Source organism: Paramormyrops kingsleyae, chromosome 1 (assembly GCF_048594095.1).
Source record: "Paramormyrops kingsleyae isolate MSU_618 chromosome 1, PKINGS_0.4, whole genome shotgun sequence".
NCBI classification, from domain to species: Eukaryota; Metazoa; Chordata; class Actinopteri; order Osteoglossiformes; family Mormyridae; genus Paramormyrops; species Paramormyrops kingsleyae.
Genome location: NC_132797.1, coordinates 73,317,406 through 73,336,577, shown reverse-complemented (window position 1 = coordinate 73,336,577; position 19,172 = coordinate 73,317,406). Strand labels below are relative to the sequence as shown.

Genomic DNA, 19,172 nt, shown 5'->3' with positions numbered 1-19,172 from the left:
TTTTCCCTCAAGTGCAACAACGTGAGACACAACCGGCGAAGGACAGCATCAGTCTTAATTCCACTACGGCCATCACTGACCGAACCGCAGTTACTGCATGTTTATAGGAGAGCAAACCGTTTAAACCGCTGAAGCCCCGTCTAAATAAAAGGAAAACTTGGCTTGAGAAAATAACTGGACGTTTTAAGTTATAGAAAAAATTTATTGTGGATGAAATATTTTTCTCATCAGAATGTATTGTATGTTCCTGCTTACTAACAACTTCAGTCTATTTCTGTCATATAAAACAAAGGGGATTTACATCCGTGTTTCAAGTCAAATTTCACTTCCTTTTCAGGCATAATTATGACTGAAATTTGTCCAAGTCTTGTTGCAAAGCAGAACGGTATTTTCTGCTGTATGTCTTATACTTTGGAGTACAGTTCTTGCATGAAGGTCTAATGTCATGCTGCAAGAACAGTAAGTCAACCTTATGATTTTGTGACTGATTGGCCGTTGTCTTTATGTGGCCTGTACACAAATAATATTGTCTTTTATAAAGCAATGGCCAGCTACACCACTGCATTCCCTGGACTTTAAACTCTGTTATTCTATGTCTGCTTGGCTGAAAACTACTTAACTGCACCAGTGTTATTCATTATCACTGTAGGAGGACTGTGTGTGATTGAATCAGGGTTGTGCAATTCCTTTGCATTTAACAGGTACAGCTGTCACACAACTCTTAAACTAGAATTCTACCACAGAAATGTGCAGTCTCTGGACTTATGAGCTGCCATTTTGGTCCTATAAATTTAAGCTGCAGGAGTGAAAGATGAGAAAAATCTTTTGCTTATTGTCATAAATATTGAGTTCAGTGGGATATCTCTACATCGGACTTCTGTCAGACCAAAGTGAGGGACCTGGCTGTTTTTTTATGTTCATTTTTTTGTTGATATACCTGCATACAAGAAATCCGTGGCAAAAGTCAGGTTAGCGCATGTTTTACGCATTACCTGAGACTTCATGCTTTCACAAGAGTAAAAAGTATGAGTCATACCCAACCTACCCACCATGCATGTGGGTGACATATGGCAGTCAGTGGTCACTTACGGTGAACTTGTCAATCACCTAATACACCAGCTGGCTTTGCTACCTCAACAAATCCACCTTGGCTCAATAGACATCTGGTGCATTTTTTCTCCTGTACTTGCTGCTGTTTGAATAAAAGTTTAGCAATTGCTACAGTGTGGATCAAAGTCTGATGGTTATAATTTACTGACTGACGTTTTATTTACTCAACAAGCATCCTCTGCAAGGACATATACTGAGAAAGTTTCAACATCTTAAAATGGATATTTTTCAATGAAGTCAGCTTATATCCACAGAGTGCTGTAGTAGTAAGTCTGTTAGGCCTGACCAGACACCTGAGATGGAGCTCTCATCAATAGTAATGACGCTTAGGCATATAGGATTTCCGCACTGTGTTGCCATAGAACAATCTCTAGATTGTTTGGAAAGAGGTTCTGAGTTGGTGGAAGTGCATATTACAGGGGACTCTCTTAACAGGACCAGATGACTTTTATTCAGCGCCATGGAGAGACGTGAAGGATTTCAGCTTGTAATAGTAGGTAAAGGCGTTGGTATACATGCGTTCAATTGTTTGTTCATCTAGGAGCCAGTTATGCATTTATAATTATATGTGAAATGCAATCGCTCAGATCGGAGTTATGTTCAAAAGGATCAATGCCGTTTTCCGCCCGAACCATGAACGAAAAAGTGAGGATGGTCTCAGATCCAAGGATTACCACACCGCCTGCACGGTGAAGTTGGTGCGCAGTACCTCCATGCTCATAGTGGGAGGAAGTCGGCAGAGAACGGCGGATTCCACCTTGAAACGCAGCAAAAGCACACTGTCTGTAGAGTCAAGCACGGCGCTGTGCTACTACCAGAGACAAGAGGACCGCATTTGGTTGCACTGTCAGAATCAGGGGTGTCTGCAGTATTTGGAGGACCTGGTTGCTTTAAGGAGACAGTACACGAACTGCGTTAACAACCTGAGGAGCAACGAGAAGAAAACCACTGTCTTGCAGAAGAAGCAGCCTCCCCCACCTCCGCCAACCGCAAACGACACGCAGGTATCATCGGTGGTGAGTACCGGCCTTTAAATGTACACGTGTGTTGGGTTTGACCATTAGACATGCCAGTAAATACGTTGAACACGCTTAATTGTAAAAGTTTCAATTATCCAGTGGTCATAGCTTGGTACCTCAGCTAAAAACATTAACAAAGGAGCAGCACTGATCCAGCCTGGGTGAAGGGGGATTGTAGTATGTGGCAGCTGTCCCCTGGTCCGCAGACGACAAGAACAAAAGGCAGGGCACCAGCCACCCCCAGTGAGACGGACGCCCTGCGGTACTTTGATTCTGTCATTGCAAGCTGTGACCCAGAACCGAAGCCTAAACCGCATATAGATGATGGCAACGCTGATGTTGACTTTATTGGTAGGTCCCACTTTCTGTCACCTAAGATCCTTGATCCAAATGAGAGAACATTCACCTGTTTTTGGTTTATGAAGAACAAAAAGTGATCCGTTTTGAAACCACTCTAGAACATGAGTCACAAAGTGCTTCACAGGAAATAACATATTCAAACATCAAAAGTATATAGTAGTTTTTATAATAGTTTTCAAATGCTGTCTGAAAATGTCCACACTGCAGGTTGATCTAATGTGCATAGGAACACTGTTCTACAGCCTTGGGGCAACAACAGCAAAAGCTCTGTCACCCCTGGTCTTAAACTTGGACCTGGGGATGATAAGATAATGTTACTGAGTGTGGTGATGTCTGCATGTCAGGAGGTGGACAGCTGCATTCCAGTACTCTTTTTCATCTGCTTCCCCACGGTCCAGTTGCCACCAGCACTAGCGAGCATGACATCCACTCCAACTGGACACTGCATGACCCCCGGAGGTTCTCCACGGACGAGAGCAGGCTGAAGCAGCGGGAGGAGGGGAGCGAACATGAGGCCAGAGGACGAGGGCTGGGTGGGACTCTGGGTACTCGTAGACACCTTCAGAGGAACCCCATCCACCTGCCGAAGGTGGTTGAGAGCGCCTTTCAGACAATGCGCTTCAAGCCCAAGCTGAAGAAGAAGGACTAGAGTGGCCAGATGCTGCTCCATAGCTATGCTCCTCATCAAGTATGCAAGAGAACCTCTGCAGAAGGAAACCAAGACCAGTCTAGTGCCGGAGTCATGGCTTCCCAGACACTCATCTCGCTGAACTCATGAAGACTGCCGTTCTTGTTGTAACATTGTGATTATAAGTGGTAGACTTTCTAATAAATTTTGTACCAGTCTCTAAAGGAATGCAGAGTGCATTAAAAAAGGATACTGATTAAAAAAATTGTACTGCAGTGAATTAAGGCAGGGATAATTCTATTTTTTTAATTCAACTCATAGTTTTCTTTTGGAATGACACGATCAGTTGACTTAAATTAAGCAAACACACAGTGTGTTGTTACGCATACCTGATTGTCTGGAAATGCTCAGGCCTGAGACAGCGGGATTTTCTGGCCCGTCCTGCAGCTGTCTCCTGGGCCTTCGCTCGAGGACCGGCTCCCCCCGACACACTCATGAATAATCCAGACATCTCTGGAGCTCCGGTGTATCTGATCCTCAGCCCGTCTGTCATGGTTGCTTCCTGAGGCATGGGTGACTCCAGCCGTTCTGTTTACCAAAGAGACGAGTAAGACACTCAGCAGAAACACGTGGCAGCCATGATGTCACAATGAAGGGATGATCTGTTCAGGCAGAAGGAAGTGTTGAGATTAATGTGTCTAAGTCTCTGCCGATGTGACCTGAGATAATTAACCTCAGTCATAAAACAGCTAGCCGTATACTGTAAGTCTGTTAAGTTTTGAGCTATCGGAGTTGCTTTAGATAAAATTATTCACAATAAATGAAAGATATTTTAATTTAAAAACAGCTTAAGCCTTGAGAAAACCAATATTTGGGCTGGAGGTTTTATTTGTTCTTGGAGCATCTTAATCCCACACTGACAGTGGCTACATCTGCAGCAGCTGAACAGGCAGCATTTCTGCTATGGGTTGTGTTGCTGTGGACCTCAGTGAGGAGGACAGCCAGGTTCAGAGGCCTCACCGTTTCTCAGAGTAAATTGCCATAGACATGCATTACCTGTCACTAATGACAGCTGATAAAAGCCAAGTGTTCAGTGCATGGATCTGACAATGATCTGATCATGAGGTTTGGTGCTGCACTTATATGGCAGGCTTCTGTGTTGTGGGACTCAGAACTGGTCACATTGTTACAGCTTGTTTTATATATATATACTGTATATTGGCATATTTAATGGCCAGTATGGTGGTCCAGTTGGTAATAGTGATTCCACCAGGGATGGGTGCTTCAGTCCCACCTGCTGTGTGTGTCTGTGTGTGTGTGTGTGTGTGTCTGTGTGTGTGTGTGTGTGTCTGTGTGTGTGTGTGTGTCTGTGTGTCTGTGTGTGTGTGTGTGTCTGTGTGTGTGTGTGTGTGTGTCTGTGTGTGTGTGTCTGTGTGTGTGTGTATGTGTGTATGTGTGTGTGTGTGTGTGTATGTGTGTGTATGTGTGGGTTTGCATAGATCACATTTGAGGACCAAATTGTCCCCAAAGTGTAGTAAAACCTGAAATTTCCCTACTTATGGGGACATCTTTTGAGATCCCCATTTGGATGACCTCAGTTTCATAAAAATCTGTGAATGCAATCAAAAAAGTAAAAATGCCAAAAGTCTTGTATTTGAGTTGGTTACTTATGGTTAAGGTTAGGAATGAGTAGAGGTTAAGGGTGTCGTGACTGGGGTTATGGTGTTTCCCTTAGAAATGAATGGACAGTCCCCATTTAGATAGGTACACCAACTCTGTGTGTGTGTGTGTGTGTGTGTGTGTGTGTATGTGTGATGATATCCTGTCCAGCGCTTACTAAAGCCTTGTGCTCTACGCCACCTGGAATAGACAGCAAGCCCCCTCACAGCCCTGACCAAGACAGACTGTTGGATTAAAATGATTTAATTGTATATAATTTACTGACTGGTGTGTGTAGATCATGGCTGCAACATGGATGCAAAACAAACATCCCGGTAAAAAAAAAAAAGTGCTACAATAACAATAAAATTTTCAGCTTCTTCATTGGTGTTTGTCTTCAAAACTCTTCGAATATGTGTGCAATTGTAACTGTAATTGTAATATGTGTGCAATTGTAACACATTAGGCATCTTTTCAGTCTTGGATATATGAAAACATTAGACATTAAAAAGTAATGTCTGATATTCACCACAAGGTGGCAAAAGAAACCGTCTTTCACATTTTAAATGTTGTGATTTCGTAATTGGAGTTTTACCATTTTTTTCATGACGCAAACAGAATGTCCCCGTTTATTTCTTATGAAATCTGCAAACACAGAGGTATTGACCCACACCGGACTAAGAAAATTAATGATCAAACTTTCTTCTTCCATGAGGTTTTTAAAATGTGTGGGGGACAGTGAGATTATATTGTGTGTGTGTGTGTGTGTGTCTGGGGGGTTATGTTATTATGTTTATATTACATTGTGGGGACCAACAATGTGATAAAAACCTGTTATTTTGACGTTGTGGGGACCATTTCTCAGGTCACCACAAAGATCAAAAACTAAAAATGTCAAAACTCTCATATTATATTATGGTTATGGTTAGGGTTGGGTAGGGGTTAAGGTCATCATTTTGGATAAGAATTTTCCGCATAGAAATGAATGGGGAGTCCCCACAAAGAAGGTGTGTGTGTCTGTCTGTCTGTGTGTGTTTCTGTGTGTGAGTGTGTGTGTGTCTGTCTGTCTGTCTGTCTGTGTCTGTGTGTTTCTCTGTGTGTGTGTGTCTGTCTGTCTGTCTGTGTCTGTGTGTGTTTCTGTGTGTGTGTGTGTGTGTTTGTTAGGGAGGTAGCACAGGGAGCATGCCATCTGCCCTCATGGGATGAGAGGCATCCCTTAATGAAGAGCCGTCACCAGTCTGGTCCAGGCACTGAAGGGCAAACACACAGTGGGCTAAGGACCGTGCGAGACAAACAGCTGAGAAGATGGTAAGAAGTTCATTGCATGCATTTCAGGGCAGTGATATAGAGCCAGCAAATTACTAACGTACAGCTGTTTCCACCCTTTAACCATGTGCTGTTAATCAGTTCCTCATTTTTATTTCGATGGGGTAACACTTTACGACTGTGCACGAACAATACAGTATTATGCTATTACTTATGTATTAATTAACCACAAAGTTGCATACTGATCTAATGTTAATTCCTTATTAATGAATCATGACATGTTTTATTTCAAGCAGTTACTATATTTGTTCATATATCTATTTTTTCTGTAAACCTTTGTGAATTACTGAAGGAACTACTGAAGGGAGAAGTAATGAATAAAGCAAATGAAATACTGATCTCATGTTTGTTCATCAGCAACTGTATTTGTTCATGATTTGTTCCTAATTTGTACTTGAGTAGTAACAGAGTAACTTAGCATTTGTGCCCCATTAAGTAAAGTGATGCCCTCTGTGGAAAACTGCTGATAAAGACTTAGAGCCAGATTTATAAAGTTGTTGCATGTGTGTGAATCATGCGTACATCTCAGTTAGAGTTAATGAGAGGAAAATCAGGTGCCAAACAAGTCTTGCTGTGTGTTACTGATGTTGTGGTGTTTGAAGCTATTTTGAAGTAAGATTTAGGGGGCTTAAATTGACCATGCTATCAACAATATGATTATTCACGACATTTAGGAAAGCCCATTTTCTGTGTGCTCACAGTCCTCTGCTGTGTCGTCTGTCTTCGCAGTACGGATTCATAAACACTTGCCTGAAATCTCTAGTCATTGAGAAATTTGGCGAAGACACATGGGAAACACTAAGGTTTGGTTTGTTTTATCTGCATTGATTTGAGGCTGTAGGAGAGACATTAATTATGTCGATGCATTTTTATTCTTCAGGAATTTCTCAAAGGAACAAATGTCTTAAATTGCCAGTACTTTTCCACACCAATCCCTTGCCCCCTTTTCCACCCCCCCCCCCCCCCCAGGACAAAGGCAGAGGTCCAGGAATCATTTATGACTTATGAGATTTATGATGACACGCTGACCCTGCGCCTGGTGCAGGAGGCCTGTAGAATGTTGGGTGAGTCTCATCTAGGGTCCCAGCCCTGGGATTTTCCAACACGCAGAGCAGTAACTAAAGTCAGCAGACTGGCATGCATTCTGTTGGAGCTGAAAACTATGGTAAAACTAGCTCAGCTGAAACATCACGGATGGGGTTGCACCATTTAGGCAGGAAAACGTTAAATATGTCTTACAATACATGCACCTGAGATGGAATGAAAACAAACACAAACCAAGAATAGTCAATATTTTCAACTGCACCAACTGACACTGTAGATAAGGGACCATGTTGTTTGTGGTCAGTGTCAGATTGGAAAGCCTCTGTGATAGTGACAGGGCACTGGAGAGCTCCAGCAGGTGCTAACAGCGTCCCTTATGAGGTCTTCATTGCTGCCATAGACCCATTTGACCACAGAAGCTGTTGTATGGTTCTCTTGGCCATTGGTAGGTGTGAACCTTGGTCCCATCCGCACAATTTGTCCTTCCACAGGGATGCTGCTTTCTGATTGGGGTTTGTCAACAGCATGCTCCTTGTTGTTCCACCATGGGGAGAGATTTTAATTAACGTTTGTCGCTCTTTTCTCAGTAGACATTTCGGTAGAATGTATAAATATACAAATAACTGAAATAAGAGAGCCGTGCATGGGTGGTGAAATGGCTGAAATTATTTTAAAGCTGGGATGTACTGACTCGGGATTTAATTTGTACTGGGGATGGGGAGATGTACTGGTTGTCATGGAACCTCTTAGCAATATATGGTTCTCTAATAATGCCACCAATTTCATCTAGACGTTTCCTCCGAGGTGGTCCTCAAGCTGTTCGGCGAGTACTTCTTCAGCTTCTGCAAGATGTCTGGCTATGACACCATGCTGCGTACCTTGGGGGGCAATCTTGTGGACTTCATTGAGAACCTGGATGCCCTTCACAGCTACTTGGCCCTCTCCTATGAGGTGAGGGCGTATTTCCATGCATCCTGGATTAACAGGTGTGCCCACTCATAAACTTTACTGCCATTCGCATCAAGTATTCTGCAGAAATCTTTATCTATACAATTTATGCTTTATGCTACCTCACAGTCCAAGAATTAGAAAAAAATTGACTAAAAATGTAGCAGGGTCTGAAATTGCCCATAATGTCTGTGGTTTAAACCTGAATATCCTGCCTTATTTTAAAAAATATTAGTAAAAATGGCATCTATCTGTTCAACAAGTACAAATTAAAAGCATCCCAAAAACTTTCCCCTCTTTTAGCAAATGAATGCCCCTTCTTTTCGGGTGGAGAAGACAGAAGATGGAAAGATGCTGTTGCATTACTACTCAGATCGAAGGGGACTGTATCATATTGTTCCAGGCAAGGAATTAAACAATAAATCTGCCTCAATTTCTGCTGCTATTATTCCACTTCAAAGCCGCTGCTGTAGTCAATCGTAAGAACGGAAACCAGATTTACACTAGGCTTTCAGGGAAAGGCTTCATTATCTGTGGACTTTATCTCTCTTACGGCATTATGGCATTCATGGATGCATTCCCACGCTCCACAGGCATCATAGAAGCAGTAGCCAAGGATTTCTTCGACAGCCAGGTCCACATGACCATCCTCAACCAATCAGAGGAGAATGAGCACACTGGAAAGAAAGAGCATGTAGTCTTCTTGGTTGTGCAGATGACGAACAAAGCAAAGAAGAGGTCTCAGCTGGCTGGCAGTGACAACAGTGCTGACACTGAGGACAGGAAGGTTTGTGGGCAGTTTTTTTTCACTCATGTTAACTTTGTCCAAAGTGGTTTGGACATTCCTGTATAAATGCTTTTGACACATTCACGTGTTGATTCAATCTTCAAATAATGAAATACGTACTGACAGAATATGAATATTCCTCCAATTTCCATCCCATTAATAACTGCTCGTGTGAGAAGTATGAGGTCTGTCCACTGCAGCTTCAGGCTTATGCATGTAAAAGACATTCATAAACAGTGTCCTTCATGTTTTTCTCTCAGAATTTTTCTGGATTCCCCTTGGATGTAATTCTTCTGAAGGTTCTGTGATATAAGTAGTTCAGTTTAGAGTTTATGATATACTTTCTATACAGTACTCATAACTGCGATTTGTTATATAGTATCACATAGGACAAAAAAACATTTGTTTCTTTTTTTTCTGCAAGCAAAGGGATGAGAACTTTGTGAAGATGAAGTCCAGGTATGCCACCTTACCACCATGTCCTGGAAGAAGGGCACCTTGGGAAATTGTGAGGAGCATTGTCAAGTTTGGGCAAGGTCGGTCTTTCTGTTGTCTTGCCCAGATGTACTTAAATATGTTTTATCCTCCAACAATATATCAACACTAACAAAAGTCTCATGAATACATTTGTTTAATTAGTACTTGACCTGATTAGCTTCATCCATACATCCTCTGATCTAATGTTTCCCAAACCAGTTCTTGGGGATCCTCAGACAGCCCATATTTTTGCTTCCTATGTACTGAGAGCTGGCTGGGAGCAAAAATGCGGAATGTCTGGTGGTCCCAGAGGACCGAGTTGGGAAGCACTGCGCTAACCATATTCCCTGGTCAGAGTTATGGAGGGGCCAGGAGCCTATCCCAGACATCATAGGGCAAAAGGATGGGGCACAGGATCACAGAGCACATGCACAAAGAACACAATCATATATTACAGGCACTTTTAGAGACATCAGTTCTTTTGACTGCAGAAGGAATCCCATGTGACACAGGAAGAATCTGCAAACTCCACACACGCAGTGCAAGTCAGGTTTAAGCCACCAGCCTTGTACACCACTGCTGTCACTGAACCACTATGCCACTACGACACCCTGATCAAGCCACAAAGTCACATTGGATACAAATGTTTTCTAGAAAGTAACTGTGATGCAAAAATAAGAACTTGAAGTTTCACAAAGAGTCACTAGTCTTTGCAGTTCAACAGCGATTCCAACCTTACTGTGTGTGTGAGTTCACTGTCCCTGCAGACTGGAAAACTGGAACCATCAGGGCACCTAACCCATGATGATTAATTTGGGGGCAGCATGAATGTTAGCTAACATTGTTCAATGAAGGAGAATCGAAGGAAAATGTATGTACTGTACATGTATTTTGCTGAAGATTTTGCCACTTTTCCTGGGTGTTGGGGTTTATGTCATATGCTACGTTTATGTCATATGGTATGTGACTACCAGTGTAATTGTCTGCCAAAAAATAAATTAAGTGCCATGCATTGTTTTCCCAGGCAACCTCATGAACTCTTTCACCCCCTGCTACCCAAAGAAGCTGTGGATCGAGGAGCAGACCTTCTGTAATGCCTTTCCTTTCCACATTGTCTTTGATGACAATGTAAGACATTCACTGCTTTTGGTTCCCAAGTATAATTGCACTACGACACAGACTGACCTCCCTCAGTGTGGAGTGCAGACACTCAGGGCCATGCAACAAAGGAGCAAATTTGTGCTAAATGTTGTCTGAGTGAATTGCCATTTGCTCTATTACCCAAGATAACTGGTTTAGATGGTTGACAAACAATTTGAGCTGATTGCAGTGCTACATACAGTATATCGCAGTTCTCTGGCCAGTGTCCTCAAGTGGTTAAAACCACTTAAACCATGATACCAAAACCTGACATATTGTGGCACACAGCTCAAGGTGAAACAAACTGGGGTCAACATCCAGAAATTCGTCCCAGGACTGCAGACAATGGACATCAAGCTGGATGAGTACTTCAGCATCGTCCACCCTGAGGTCACCTTCAACATTGAGAGCATCAGGAAATTCATCAATAGTCAGTTTGTGCTGAAGACCAGGAGGGAGATGCTTCCAGAGTCCTCTCAGCAACAGTCAATGCTCAAACTCCGAGGTGCCACTATAGTGTCTTTATAGATAGGTCGGCCCCAATAGCCAATCATGCTTTCAGTTACATAGTATATACCATCACATATATATATCGCTGTTTATGATTTGTTATTGTACTTCTCAGTCGTATTTGGTTCAGAAAGATTAAAATTCACTCAAAATTATGGCAGGGTGTCTGAGAAATGGTACCTTTTATTTGAAGTACTGTGGTGGGCAGTAGCGATGGCCAAATTAAGCTTCATGAACCGTTTGCTGTATTTTCGGACCCCACTAGGTGGTGCTTGCTGTTCAGAAAATGCCTCAAAGCATGTCCCGAAGTAAACCAAGAGCACCATCTAGTGGGCTCAGAAAATACAGCAAATGGTTCATGAAGCTTTACTTGGTCATCTCTATTGGGCATCTCCCTCAGCCAATGAGAGTAACTGTACTGCTTCCATCCTAGGTCAAATGGTGTGGATGACTTCATTGAACTGTATGGTATACCTGTGCTCACCAAAGCTGCGCAGCCTTCAGGAGCTGGAGAAACGAGGCCTACACATCTCTGACATTGCACCTCATGACATGACGCGTGACCTCATCCTGCTCAACCAGCAGCGGCTGGCTGAGATCGAGCTCTCCAACCAGCTGGAGCGCAAGAAGGAGGAGCTGCGGGTTCTCTCCCGTAACCTGGAGGTAGAGAAAAAGAAGACGGAGACTCTATTGTACGCCATGCTGCCCCGCCATGTGGCCAACCAACTCAAGGAAGGCAAGAAGGTTGAATCAGGTGTGGCATCCTCTAAAGTACAGAAAGGACTGACAACTGATTCCTGATCTATTTCTTTATTGACTGTTTCTTTTGAAATATATAAGTCCCAGGGGTATGTAGTTGCCTAGGCTTCTGTGTAAAACAATACATAGCTTAAAATTTTCCATTTCAACCATTAACATAGCTGGATATTTTTTTTTTTCATATCTTGCACAGCAGTACAACTGCAGGATCCATCTGAGGATTTGTACTTGCAATGTTTTGGTCCCATTTAATTATGTTCTATACATAATATGTTTTACAACCATACCCAGGCACTCAATTTATTACATTGCAACATGTGCAAATGCTCTCCACTCTCCCAGGTGAGTTCAAGGTGTGCACAATTCTGTTCAGCGATGTGGTGACCTTCACCAACATCTGCGCAGCCTGTGAGCCCATCCAGATAGTCAACATGCTCAACTCCATGTACTCCAGGTTTGACCGACTGACCAACGTTCACGATGTTTACAAGGTAAAGCAGCTTTTCAGTATCACGCCAAGCACCTGGTTACCAAGGTTTACTGAGGCATCCCATACATCTTTGTAGCGACTATCAGAGACTCCAATTAGCCATTTCAGTAGCACAGCTGAACATCACACCTGAAATAAAGGAATATGCTACTATTGGGCCATAGCTTGGATGGTAGTTTTGGGAGGATCACATTTTCATAAATTCTATTCACTTACACCCCATGTTCCTGAGGAAGCTATGACAAAGCCATGCCACCTTTTTATTTCGACACAATTAGGTGTAGTGCCTGAATCACATGTCTGGCCCTACAGGTGGAAACCATTGGAGATGCTTACATGGTGGTGGGAGGGGTTCCTGTTCCAACCAGCAGCCATGCTGAGCGTGTGGCAAACTTTGCCTTGGGTATGCGTATCGCTGCCCGAGAAGTGACAAACCCCATCACCGCAAACCCAATCCAGGTCAGTCCGGTTTACTACTCCGATTTCCATTTAGTCTGGGGCATTGTTCACAGTATATTTGTTGTCCTATTTATAGTATGTATATCGTTGTAGTATTATTAGTATTAATGAATTATAACATTTACATTTCTAGTATGCAGTAATTCACTGTATCTTTCTTGTACATTCCCTTGCACTTGCAGTACCACTGCAAATACTGTGCCACTAAATAGTTACTCTGTAGTGATTAGTATTCTTACTATTCTTTCATCATTATTATCCCTAATCATTGTCACTATTGGCAGTTTTGTCAGTCTTATTATTCCTTATTCTTCTTCCTGTTATTCTTTTGAATAGTGGTGTTTTATATGCGTTAGGCACTGGATGCCTAAATTTGCTTCAAGATCAATAAAGTATATCTATCTATCTATCTATCTATCAAGAATTACATTTGACTTAAGAGCTGTTTCCCTTTCAGATAACTTGGTTCTTAAGCTGAGATTATGGTAGAGATCGCATCTAGCTAACATTATGTTGTTGTGTGTTTCTCGCAGATCCGGGTGGGTCTCCACACTGGGCCGGTGTTGGCCGGAGTGGTTGGGGAGAAGATGCCACGTTACTGCCTTTTTGGGGACACAGTCAACACAGCATCCCGCATGGAGAGTCACGGAGTCCCAGACCATATACACCTCAGCCCCACCACATACAGGTACTGGTGCCTTTATGTTACAGCCGGCTTGGAGATGTATAACAAGTCTAACATTTCATTTGTATCCTCCTGAGACCCCACCCATTCATTTATGTCCATTGTAGTGGACATGTTGTTTTTGAATCTAGCTTTTCACTAATGTAAGGAAACATATTTATTCCTGTTGTACACTAAAGAGGACATGCTGTGAAATTAAAAATAAAAATACATTTGAAAAAATCTAAATTGTAAGATGTCCTTTTTCCTCCAAAGACAAATAACCTATAATTGAAGGACACTTTTTTCCTTGGGTCTCAGGAGGATATAGAAGCAAAATCCCATGTGATTGATGTAGCACATTAAAATTTTCACATATTAACTTGATCACATTCATTCCCACAGAGAGCTTGAGAATAAAGGCTTTGAAATCACAGAGAGAGGGGAGATCCAGGTCAAAGGAAAAGGCCTGATGACCACATACTTCCTCCTGCAGAATCTCGGCCTTTCTGAGGACAGAATTATGGGCAGAGGAGCAGAAGAGCCATATGTGTACAGTGATGGCCAGGAAGAGGTGACTGAGAATAGACCAGGTGAGCAGGCATGGGGAAAAAAAGTCTATCGTGGCTGGAAATGCTGATTTTACTAAACTGGGAATATCAATCTCTCCATCAATAGACAGAAGAATATTGTAGGTATACAATACACATAGGTGTAGACATGTCTTGTAAGAGCAAATCTGATCATGGATAATGAAATTTGAGTCCCCAGCTAGAATGCTGCATGCAGAAAACTGAAACCTGTACCCATCTCTTCACCTCAAACAGGTACTCGGCAATCAGCTGGTACAGGGACAGAAAAGGATTTGGAGAATGGAGGAAGTGAGGACTCATCCCCCTCTTTGCAGGGTGACTTAAGCAATGATGCATTTAGCTCTAGATTCTGCCAACTGCTCTAATTTAAGCTCCACTGCTGACGGTACTTAGTAGTGCCAGTCTCGTCCAGGAATATGTTGTTGCTCTTTATATTTGTCTCATAGTTGTCAAATAAGTGCATTTCAGTTTGCTCCGGGGAGTCTTGCAAACAAGTACAATTTTATTTCCACCTTTCAGCTACCTAATAATAATACTTCAGATACTCACCGGTTATGCCGAGAGAAATTTAAAGGAGAGCAGGCATAGAGGGATGGTAGTGCAGGACGAGCCGTTATCTTATCGCTGGTAGCTTCCTCCAGCCGTCATCTGGCCAGCCAAGGCTCCAGGTCCAGTCCTGTGGATGGCCATATGGTGGAGATGAGACACATACTGTACCAGCCCACACCAAGGCATGGAGATGGCGGCCTCCATGCGCTCCTGCCGGCAGCAGGGCTCGTGTTGCTGGCAGACAGCTGGCCCCTGCAGACTTGCCCGAAACATAACCCCTGCTGCCCAGTTGATTGAGGGAGCAACAAGCCGACACATTTACTTGGTAATCGCGCAATGAGGTTTTATAGAATAAATGGCAAAATCCCTCAGCAGTTTATTACGTTGATTAGCTACCTTTTTACATTTGAATATGACAAGGCAGGCAGATAGTAATTCAACAGTTAAAAATAGTTTCCTACTGTGACAAATTGACATCTTGATGTTCGTTTTCAGCAAAGAGCAGTTACTGTCAAGGTCGCTGCCCATCTGGTCCTGCCCCAAAAGCTTTGTCCCCATTTGGCCAGCAGTTTTCACTGGCTAACATGTTCCCTCCTCTGTCTTCATCCTAAGTCCCTCGTGTGTTTCCCTCCTCCATGGATTGCCGTATAGATCAATGGGTTGATCATTCAGCCTCAGAAGCTGGACCATTGGGCCTCTACTGTTTTTCGTTCATAGTTTCCTCTGTTCGTTAATCGTATTCCACCTGTTTCATGTTGTCCGGTGCCTTTTTGATTAGTTAATTTGGTTATAGTCCTGCCCTTTGTTAATCCTTGTTGTCTGTGTTTGTCCTTGTTGGCAGCATGTGGCTCAGTGGGCTGTGCCTGTAATCACAAGGTCGCCAGTTCATGGTTTCTTTAGTTTGTTTTTATTTTTCCTGTTTGCTTATGACCCCTCATGGTCCCTTTGTTTTGCACCGTTCCCTGGTGTCTTCAGTTTGTTTAATAATCCCCTTTGTTCTCAGAGCCGCTCCATGGATCCTCACCTTCTTCCACCTTCACCATGCCCTGTCATAACACTTACTGCTACTGTGTAAAATTTATATTTTAATGATTGAATACATATTATTATTGCCGTATTTTGTTTATTAATGTAAAATCACCATTTAAATAACTGTTTGAGTACAGTTGAGTACTGTTTGAATATCTGTGTGACTGCAGTGCTAGTCGTAGCCGATATGGCGCCCTAGGCAGGCAACACCAGCGGTGCCCCCCCCCCCCATCCAAGGAAATGTGAAAGTCGGCACCCCATCAGAAGCCTATGTGGCTTATAACAGTGTTTGTCAAACCAGTCATCTGGGGCCCCCAGAAAGTGCACTTTTTGGTCCCCTCTCAACTCCCAGGGAACTGGGAGAGAGCAAATATGTAGACCATCTGGAGATCGCCGAGGACTGGTTTGAGAAACACTGGCCTACAGGATTGACCAGCCCTGTGCGTGAGATTCTTTTGGCATTTAAGGACTTAAATTAATAGTGTTGTTTTATGTTTGAAGAATTTACTATAGTCTGCTGAATAAAACTAAATAGTTTCATCTGCAGTGGTAAAAGCATCTCTTTAACGCACCACAACTGAAAAAAACAGGGAAAGATAAAAATTCATCTATGTACTTTACGTAAAATGTAACAACTTTTCGTTGCCTCTGAAGAAATACTAATAGACACCACAGACATACTTACAGCGTAATGCAGTCGGTAGTCCGGTGTGATTTAAGCAGTCCTGCTTTGAAAATGGAGAACATGCATTACATCGCTGCCCTCTGTTTTTCGAAGGAGTGAATTGTGTCGCTGAACAATATAAATCTGATTGTTTAAAATTGCAAACCATCACATAGGCAGATTACAAATATATTGTTACAAATATGTTTTTATGTAACATTAAGTACTTGAACACATATGCTAATGTTATTGAATGTTTTTTTCTGTTGACTTAGAATACAAGACAATGCAGCGCGACGTGTTGGACTGGTGCCAGTCCTGTAATGTTACGTGTAATGCGTTAATATAAATAGTCTTGCGTAGTCGTCCTCTGTCGTGTTGTCGGTGTGTTGTAAAGTAATGTCACGTGTAGCATTTAATGTCAAGTGCTGTAAATAGTGGTTTATGTGGGCCCACTGTACGTGATGTGGGTAGTCGGGCTGACCCGCAGGGTGAGCAGTGTGTGCGAGTTAGAGCGAATGAATGTAAGAGTGCAATAAACGCCACCTTGTGGCTGATTTATACTGTCTTCTGTCTTATTGTTTTATAATATGACGCCCTGGCTAAATTTTACGCCTCAAGTATTACTATTAACCTACGCTGTCGCTAGTTGTTTGTCATAGAGACTTGTTGGCATTTACAATTTCATTTATTTGGAAATATTAGTTCAGCCACAGTTTATTTTACTGTATGCACATTTTATGGATGGAAAAAAAACTTCATAAAAAAATAACCACCATTTCTTGTTATACGACATCGTTCACAGTCTCGTGTAAAAAAAATGTAGAGCTGAACTACTCTTCTAAAAGATTAAGGTAAAAGAAAGTTTTCAAAAATCTGGTAAAATGTAATTCTTGACGATACATTGTTCCTGTTAAATACTTTGGAAAGAAAAAAAAACTATATTCCAAGCACATTTCTTCTCAACTGCATATTCGTGCTAAAATGAACATGTTATATAAAGTTTCTTATAGGCCTATGAATGTTTTTGCATAAATTCTTACAGTGCGTCATGGTTGTCCCGTTATTGGAGTTTCACATGTACGTGCTTGCTTTATGTTTAATAAAATAGCGAAGTGAAATATAATATACACGAAAATAAGTTGGTTTGTAATTGACTGCATACATGCATATTTATAACGATAAACAAAAAAAACGTTGAAACTGTTTATACAAGTGTCAGTAAGTTACTCACTTACTGTATGTATTTTGGATTCAAAATTACAAAACACAAAACAAAATAAAAATGAATTAAATGTTAGTTGAATAAATAATACGTTTAACCTTCGTAATCCATATTTATAGCGTTCAGCAGTGTTACGAGTTTTGGCACCCTCTGTTGGTTACACCAAAAGAGAAAATGACGGTTTGTGGAGTTTTGCTCATGGCAATTATTTTCATCTGTTTCCCAAAGAAAACACCCCCTACATCAATATAAGACATATTTGAGGCTTTATTGTTTTGTGTTATAAGTAGTAAAGAATTAATTATATAAATTAGCCGCTATTCATTTTAAGTTTTTTTTTGTTAAAAGAAAAACTTATAGGCCTATAGGCTAGTAGTGGAGGGGAGCCTTATGAATGACTATTAAATATGTGCGCATTGGGTATAACAGACCTTAGCAAGGTCAACTGGATAAACACCAAGGCTGGAGACTACAATGTATTTGTCCGTTGAACCTAAATCGGTCTTATAAGTGAATAAATAAACAAATGTGTAAAACTGGAACTTAAGGGGGGGGGGGGGGCATTACGCTGTATACTCCCGGATAAATTTCTATCTCATATAGAAAAAGTTTGACAGAGTTCTCCTACAGGGAAATTTCTGCGCACATGGTCGATTGCGTACATGCCCCATCTGCGCGTATGTAATTTCAAATGTTTCCTTTTTATATTCAAATTAAGAATGAACTGCACATAAGGTGATTATAAACGTGTAATGGGTACAACTTTCTATCGTTGTAATTAAGAAATATTTTCCTTAATATTAGCCTCGGTTATTTTAAGGCGGCCAAAAAAAAAACATTTTTGTGAAAAGCTTTGGATCCAGAATCTGAATAGCGAGTAGGCCTTGAAACTGGTACTGACATATAATCTGGAGTGTATTCAGCTGCGAATATAATCGAAAAAACGCGGAACTACAAATGAAGTGTGCCGACTATAATGTGTCCGTTTGGCGCAGTTCACCATGAGATGACTAGCATACTGTCCAGTTGCATTGGCGTTGTCACCATTGTTCGAGGATCGCATTATTTTAAAAAATCCATTTTAAATTAAATACTCCAACTTCCAAGATTCCTGACTGAAGAGTAACAAAATGAAAAAGTGAGCAAAATGGCGGTAATTTATTTATATCAGGTGACTGCACATTTGATCGTCGCAGAGATATTCTTTGTTGAGATTTGAACAGAAAATATCATTTTTGGTGCTTGTTTAAGAAATTCGGCGCAGAAATAAAACGGGACGTTCCGTCACGTCCCAGAACGCGACCGCTTCGCGAGCGCCAATGTTTAAAATGCGACCGTTAACGGTTCTTGTGAGCGGCGCTGCGCTGGAACTGCCCCCTCTGCTTAATACAATAGGAGCCAGCCTGTGTTTTCATTTAAAAACAAAATTTTAGTTAAGCGTATAAATTATTGACAAATTGTTGTGCTTTCTGGAGGTTTTCTGAGGTAAAGTCGGGTTTCGACGTGAGCAAAGGACAATTGCTTCTGTTCAGTCGCGACGCTGAAGACGCAAATGGGTACTTAAAAATCTTTCGAAGTTATTGCAGTTAGAGAAATGTATGAATGTGCAAACTTATACTTATTGTGTTGCTGTAAACCTATTGACTTAATATTTGTTACATCAACTTTGCGAGATTAAAAATGTTAATCAGCTACACAAATTTGTCCTAAGTGGGTAAGAATTGTAATGCAG

General features: G+C 41.7%; 2 protein-coding genes and 1 long non-coding RNA gene across 4 annotated transcripts in view; all 3 read left to right on the top strand.

Annotated features, from left to right (window-relative positions):
• Nucleotides 1–55: 55 nt before the first annotated feature.
• Nucleotides 56–3,545, top strand: LOC111841972 (uncharacterized protein C13orf42). Of its 2 annotated transcripts, XM_023808203.2 has the most exons (4): nucleotides 56–1,607; nucleotides 1,698–2,126; nucleotides 2,336–2,480; nucleotides 2,888–3,545. In XM_023808203.2, the coding sequence occupies exons 2-4, from the start codon at nucleotides 1,707–1,709 to the stop codon at nucleotides 3,136–3,138; spliced, it is 816 nt and encodes a 271-aa protein (XP_023663971.2). In that variant the 5' UTR covers nucleotides 56–1,607; nucleotides 1,698–1,706; the 3' UTR covers nucleotides 3,139–3,545. The 2 variants fall into 2 exon arrangements, with proteins under 2 accessions (XP_023663971.2, XP_072554828.1); XM_072698727.1 differs by having other exon boundaries at nucleotides 56–2,126.
• A 535-nt stretch (nucleotides 3,546–4,080) lies between these two features.
• Nucleotides 4,081–15,706, top strand: gucy1b2 (guanylate cyclase 1, soluble, beta 2). Its single transcript, XM_072708313.1, has 15 exons — nucleotides 4,081–4,122; nucleotides 6,832–6,905; nucleotides 7,072–7,166; nucleotides 7,937–8,097; nucleotides 8,398–8,497; nucleotides 8,688–8,860; nucleotides 9,306–9,417; nucleotides 10,383–10,486; nucleotides 10,787–11,003; nucleotides 11,442–11,762; nucleotides 12,110–12,258; nucleotides 12,570–12,716; nucleotides 13,250–13,404; nucleotides 13,786–13,973; nucleotides 14,208–15,706. Exons 1-15 carry the CDS (start codon nucleotides 4,081–4,083, stop codon nucleotides 14,336–14,338), a joined length of 2,169 nt encoding a protein of 722 aa, XP_072564414.1. The 3' UTR covers nucleotides 14,339–15,706.
• Nucleotides 15,707–18,782: 3,076 nt separating this feature from the next.
• LOC111838220 (uncharacterized) overlaps nucleotides 18,783–19,172 on the top strand; it is a 56,321-nt gene continuing 55,931 nt past the window's right edge. Inside the window, exon 1 of the long non-coding RNA XR_011982390.1 lies at nucleotides 18,783–18,996. This is a non-coding gene — a long non-coding RNA (uncharacterized lncRNA). The remainder of the gene's footprint in view (nucleotides 18,997–19,172) is intronic.

Coding starts and splice junctions, on each gene's coding strand:
- LOC111841972 (XM_023808203.2), top strand. CDS start 1,707: ATGTTCAAAAGGATCAATGCCGTTTTCCGCCCGAACCATGAACGAAAA. Junction 2,127..2,335: donor ACACGCAGGTATCATCGGTG/GTGAGTACCGGC, acceptor CCTGGTCCGCAG/ACGACAAGAACAAAAGGCAG. Junction 2,481..2,887: donor CGCTGATGTTGACTTTATTG/GTAGGTCCCACT, acceptor CCCACGGTCCAG/TTGCCACCAGCACTAGCGAG.
- gucy1b2 (XM_072708313.1), top strand. CDS start 4,081: ATGGGTTGTGTTGCTGTGGACCTCAGTGAGGAGGACAGCCAG. Junction 7,167..7,936: donor GGAGGCCTGTAGAATGTTGG/GTGAGTCTCATC, acceptor AATTTCATCTAG/ACGTTTCCTCCGAGGTGGTC. Junction 13,974..14,207: donor GGTGACTGAGAATAGACCAG/GTGAGCAGGCAT, acceptor CACCTCAAACAG/GTACTCGGCAATCAGCTGGT.